The sequence below is a fragment of the Rhea americana genome, unplaced genomic scaffold (genome assembly GCF_003343005.1).
Source record: "Rhea americana isolate MKP2758 unplaced genomic scaffold, rheAme1 scaffold_545, whole genome shotgun sequence".
NCBI classification, from domain to species: domain Eukaryota; kingdom Metazoa; phylum Chordata; class Aves; order Rheiformes; family Rheidae; genus Rhea; species Rhea americana.
This window is the reverse complement of record NW_028186696.1, coordinates 108,608-114,443: the sequence shown is the minus strand read 5'-3', so window position 1 is coordinate 114,443 and position 5,836 is coordinate 108,608. Positions and strand designations below refer to the sequence as shown.

General features: G+C 41.9%; 1 protein-coding gene across 1 annotated transcript; it reads right to left on the bottom strand.

Moving 5' to 3' along the window:
• Positions 1 to 945: 945 nt before the first annotated feature.
• Positions 946 to 5,830, bottom strand: HOXC10 (homeobox C10). Its single transcript, XM_085318616.1, has 2 exons — positions 4,952 to 5,830; positions 946 to 1,842 (listed from the first exon to the last, which is right to left on the bottom strand). Exons 1-2 carry the CDS (start codon positions 5,736 to 5,738, stop codon positions 1,565 to 1,567), a joined length of 1,065 nt encoding a protein of 354 aa, XP_085174742.1. The 5' UTR covers positions 5,739 to 5,830; the 3' UTR covers positions 946 to 1,564.
• Between the last annotated feature and the right edge of the window lie 6 nt (positions 5,831 to 5,836).

Sequence of the window (5,836 nt, the reverse complement as noted above, 5' to 3'; positions counted from 1 at the left end):
TCTCTGCACACACCGAGGCAACGTATGCTTTCCAAAGCCTTCAGCCATGCTCCAACCAAATATACGCACACACATAYATATATAAGAATAATCCAAGAATCCACACCTCTAGACAAGTCTCGATCTTTAACTCAACCAACTTCATACAAGTAAGTTTCGAGGGAGGAGGTATTGGGGGGGGAGCGAGAAAAATGGAAATATATGCATAATCGTTCCTCAACCATGCACTTTCACGCTGGAAATTAGCTGCCAGCCGAACAGAAACCTCTGCTAGCCAAAAGAAAATCCGCCAAGAAACCCGAGTCTAACACACGTCCATAAGGCTGCAGCTTCAAAGTGTAGTTCAGCTCGGCTCTGCCGTTTACCTTGGTACAGAGGAAAATATATCCACTTGTGCTTCACCCATGCAGGCAGCCAAGAAATCGTCTCTCTTACCTTGCTGCTCCTTCCACTTGACATCCCATGCTCTGCTTTATTTAAGTGTATTCCCTTTAATAGTGATTCTTCCTTAGACCACATAAGGAGCGTGTCTTCCCTTAAAAAGACCCAAAGCAATGAGTAGTGTGCATCCAAAGATTGCTGTTTCAGCTCTGCCTTCCTTCCCTCCTCCACAGTCACCTTTAAATGCATCTTTTACTGCTGCAGCACATTATATTTGCAGATCATAAAATCCACCTCCAGCGCTTACCAAGACTGTCCTGACATTACTGTTTTATGACCTTGACTTATTGTGGTCACCTGGATAATATTTAAATCAACGTTATGGTCTCTCACTTATATTAAACCCGCTAGGATACTCTCCTGAAAGCCTTAAAAGGATGAGTCCTGAAGAAAAAACCTACATGGGGGGGGGAGGAAGTGTTTCCAAAGAAAAACACTTTGAAAAACCCACTTGTACACGGTTCTATGAAATTTATTTTGCTCCATAAAGGAAGATACATGCAAAGTATAACACATACAGAATATATTTAAATAGCACAGTCACGAGAAATGGACTTTTTCATAATAAGATACCAATACTGCTTTATTTTTTTAATTTTTTTTTGTCTTAAATATATGGTAGATAGTATCACTTCATTGGGAGAAACTGCATGACTACAGGATGTGAGCATGTTCCCACTGCAACTTTAATTTACAGACACTTATATGAAATCCATCTTTTAGTCATTTTTATTATACAATAGGCAGACTACACTAGAATATGAAAAGCAAACTTTTCGACGCATCTATTATCCTAAACATAAAATGCATAGAGGAAGGTCCTTCTGGATTTTTTTTTTTTTTTTTTTTTTTGTGCTGCACGTAAATAACTTAAACATTTTATAAGGTGGTTTTTCTGCAACCATCTCCATCTTTATTTTACATAGAAACACGGATGCAATATATATCCTCATGCTCATACCGCTGCATCTTCTCTCTACCAACTGTAAATACCCAAATGACTTGAGGTCCTTTAAATTTTTGCATACGCATTGCATTTATACCCCCCAAAAAAATGCACGAGGCTTTTTTTTTTTTTCCTTCTCTCCCCTCTCCCTCGCCTGTACGATGTGATGGAGTACGCTCAAGTGAAATTAAAATTGGAAGTCAGTTCACGGATTCGGTTCTCTCTGTTCATTTTCTTGAGTTTCATCCTGCGGTTTTGAAACCAGATTTTGACTTGTCTGTCTGTCAGGTTAATGCTCTTACTAATCTCCAGGCGGCGCTCACGGGTCAAGTACATATTGAACAAGAATTCCTTCTCCAGCTCCAGCGTCTGGTGCTTGGTGTAAGGACACCTTTTCTTTCTTCCGCTCTTTGCTGTCAGCCAATTTCCTGTAGTGTTTTCTGCCTTTATATCCTCTGTTAAAAATAACATCGTTACATAAGTATCCGCGGAATGGGAAGGAGAACTTACCCGAGTGCAGCGTTTGACAAAGCAGCTTCTTGGGCCAAAAAGAAAAAAAATATATTAAAAGAGATTTTTTAAAAAAAAAAAAAAAAAAAAAAAAAAAAAAAAAAAAAAGGAGGCGGGTGATGTGTTTTCGGCGGGGAAAGGAGCTGCAGCGCCCGGCGTGGGGGGGGAGCCCCGCGCACCTCCACCTCGGCGCTGCGCGGTCGGCGCAAGCCCGGGCTCTGCCCCGCGGCGAGGCGCGGAGCCGGCCGAGAGCCTGGCCAGGAACCAGGAAAACAACAGCAACAGCAACCAAAAAAAGAAAAAAGAAAAAAAAAATCAGAGTCACTTACTCATGCCTTGCCTGGGCTGCATGGAGGCAGGGAAATAGTAATAATAATAATAATAATAATAAAATTACAGCAGTTGGCGAGTCGCAAGGTAACTTTCGGAGTTACCCGCAGCTCTCGTGCTTTCTCCTCACAGTTACACTTTTACTGCATCAAAATCAAAATAAAAATAAAATAAAAAAATAAATAAAATTTCACCTCTACTCCAAAATCTACATAAGAAGCTGGAATATTCGCCTCGCTGAGGCGTATTCTTCTTGTGGAAAGAAAATCGCTTTTCACTGGTCCCGGAGATCTATTAAGTAGCCTTTGTGTCAAGTGTATTTTATTATTATTATTATTATTATTTTCGTAAAGTGAGACTGTATGAAATAGATTTGCCTTTATGAGCTGTGTGGCTACGTATAGGTAAATTCGGAGGTAATTGTAATCCCATATACACTCTCCTCACTCGACACACGCGTATACATACGCACACATACACTTTGCAAAGGCAAACGTATTTCACACGTACATAAATAAACACGGCAAATACTTGGGCTTTGAATTTGGTCATGAGAAAATTCTGGCACCAGCAGTCGGCCAATATTTATGTCTAAACTGTGCAGGAAAGGGCATAGCGTGTTCTACAATTGTAGCAATCCCCTCGTCGCTGCGTTAATGCCAGCTTCAGGAGATTCACTTGCTAGAAATAAAAACTTTATTTAGCCAATTACCTCTTCAAAATTAGCTGCTGTGACATGAAACCACGCTCACATTTGCAGAAAACCTTTTATGCTAACCAAGCCCTGGAAATCCCCTCTGCAACACTAGCTTCCCCCGATTTCTTAAATTACATTAGAAAGATAGCTTACCTTTTGCATGAATAATAATAATTCTGGTTCAACATAAACGAAAGCTTAAGCTAAGAAACATTTTTTAAAGAAAAACCAGTAACAGAAGCAAACAAAATCCGCCCCAGATTGGATCTGACCATTTAGAAACACTGCAAACAACGTCAGATTTCTTCCAAAACGCAACAAATCTGGGAAGCAACATATTTATCCACACACTCATTTTAAGTTTAGCATCTGAACCACAAGAAAACCTTTATCTTTCTTTTATTTCCGCCCCAATTACGACCCCGAACCAACATAATCCTTCTTTCAGGTTAACTCCCACCAAAATCTCTCTTGACACGGACGTCGAAGGCGCTTTGTGCAGATAAGTTTTGTAGAGGTTTTGATAACCTTGACTTTGCGTTTTTTGGTGTAATTGCAACCCAGCTGTCAGCTAATATAATTTCCCGTTGGGATGCGGCGTGGTTAAAGGGGGAAAAAATAAAGAAATATAATAATAATAATAATAATAATAATAAAGTGGTTCTGGGCTCTGCTTTGGAAAAGGCCAATTTTGGAAGGGGGAAACCTTTCCCTTGAACGCCAGAGGATTTAGGCATGTGGTGCCCCAGCCCAGGCGAGTCTGCATGGGGGGACACCACGAGCACATGCATGCAGCTCGCCGGGCACACACGGCGCCGCATACCCCCGCCACCCTCCCTGTGCCCTAATTAGAGCCTAGATCAGATATTTTAATCCACAGAGCTCGGCCAACTAATGAAATCCGTCGCTTAGCTCTTTATTCACTACAATACTTTACACCAAGCAATTTTTACGCCAACTTTTTTTTTTTTTTTTTTTTTTTTTTTTTTTTTTTTTTTTTTTTTTTTTTTTTTTTGAAATTCCATGCGTCTGTCCACATTATCTCCACTTCTTGCCCTACCAGAAGCCTCCGAACCCACTTAGCTCCCAGTTCGGATACCAACAGATCCGAATATTCAAATAACACATAGATTTCAAACCACAGGCAATTTCCACAGTGAAAATAAAATGTGGTCACTGAAAGCCTCTTCTCAGACAATCCCAAACTTAAAACATCTGCTCAACACACAAAAACGTTTTCTGCCTTCGCCAACCAGACCTCAAAACGCCACGAAAAAAGAAATAGGAAAAAAAGAGAAAAGAAAAAGCTTTTTCCTTTCTGAGTCTTCAACGAGCTTCTAAGCACTGAAATGAATCACAGCACACAACTCCAGCCTGAGATGTTTGCAACCGAAAATGAGACTCAACGCATTCTCCTTTCTCATCTCCTCCGAATATTTAACACCGAGCAAACCCAAAGAAGGCAAAATTGGCATAGCATAAGTAAATCAAGTATTTGCAAAGAAAAGCAATATGGGGAGGGGGGAACACCTCTGGTTTTCTCTGTCTTAAAAAATACAAAACCCCCCAAACAACCCCTCCCCCAAGCAAACCCCAAGTCATTGCAATTTCGAAGCCTTTGGAAAGCCACCTCATCTTATTACATTCTGCAGTGTGGATTGCAAGGACATTTTTTTCCATAAGTACATGCACAGCAATTTTTTCTCCATGTAAACTGCGAGAGGACGGGATTTGCAATAACCGACTGTTCCCTTTTGTCAGCTCCGGGTTTTTTTCTTTCTTTCTTTCTTTTTTTTTTCTTTTTTTTTTCTCAACAGACATTCATAGGAAGAATATATATAGATATATATATTTTAAAAAGACAGCGACAATAAAGAACATTATTATGCCAATCTCTGGAGGAGAAGTTGGCACGACAGCGAGCGCGTTACTGAATATTCGCCTTATTGTTGTCGTTATTATTCTTATTAGCTACGGATGACTACTAATTTCTGCAATTAGCGAGCGGTAATGAAGGATTCCCTTACCTTTTGCTTCATTGTCAGAATTGTCAGTGCTGGTGTCAGTGTTTTTAGGCAGGTCTTTCTCGGCTTCCGAAGGACCGGTTTTGGGCGCCGGGGCGCTTTTTTCGGTTTTAATTTCGTTCGTGGAGGGGTGCTGAGCGTGATCGGGTTTTGTGTTTTCGGGGAAACTCACTTTGGCCACCGGGGGCGGCGGCGGAGGTGGAGGAGGTGGCGGTGGTGCTGCTTCCAGATGCTCGCTCCTTGGGTTCAGGCTCGCCCTGGCTTCAAAACTTGCCTCAAACTCATTTGGATTGCTGCAGTTGGGCGTCTTCTCCATGGAGGGGTAACCTTGGCTTGCTCGGTAGTAGCTAGGAACGGGGACTTCATGGTCATTTAGGCAAGACTCAGGCATTTGGTTGGGGTAGAGGGCTGCCTCAGTGGCATTTTTAGCCCTTTTGTCAGCGTTATACATACAGCAAACATTCTCTTCCTTGACATTGGTGGGGAAGGAGCAGGATGGGAGCTGTCTTGCAACAGGTTGCTCGATCCTGTACGTATTTTTGGGGTCACACCAAGTGTCTAGCTGCGAAAGGTAAGATGGATAGGTGCTGAGAGACAAGGTAGCGCTATTCACCTCGTCCCTTTTGGAAAGAGACGGGATAATTCCACAGTTCCTCATGACTCCGCAGCTGAAATCGCTCCCAGGCTGCATGTACATCCCTTGGCTGGAGGAATAATTCTCCCCTCTACAGGTACCGGCCAACGAGTCCATCAAAAACGAGTTAGAAGTCACATTGTTGGGACATGACATTTTCAGAGAGGGTTTTTAAGGAGGACTACTCCAGCCAGGGGCTGACATCTTTTTTTTAGGGGGAAAAAAAAAATATCAAGCACCATAATTATCCACGC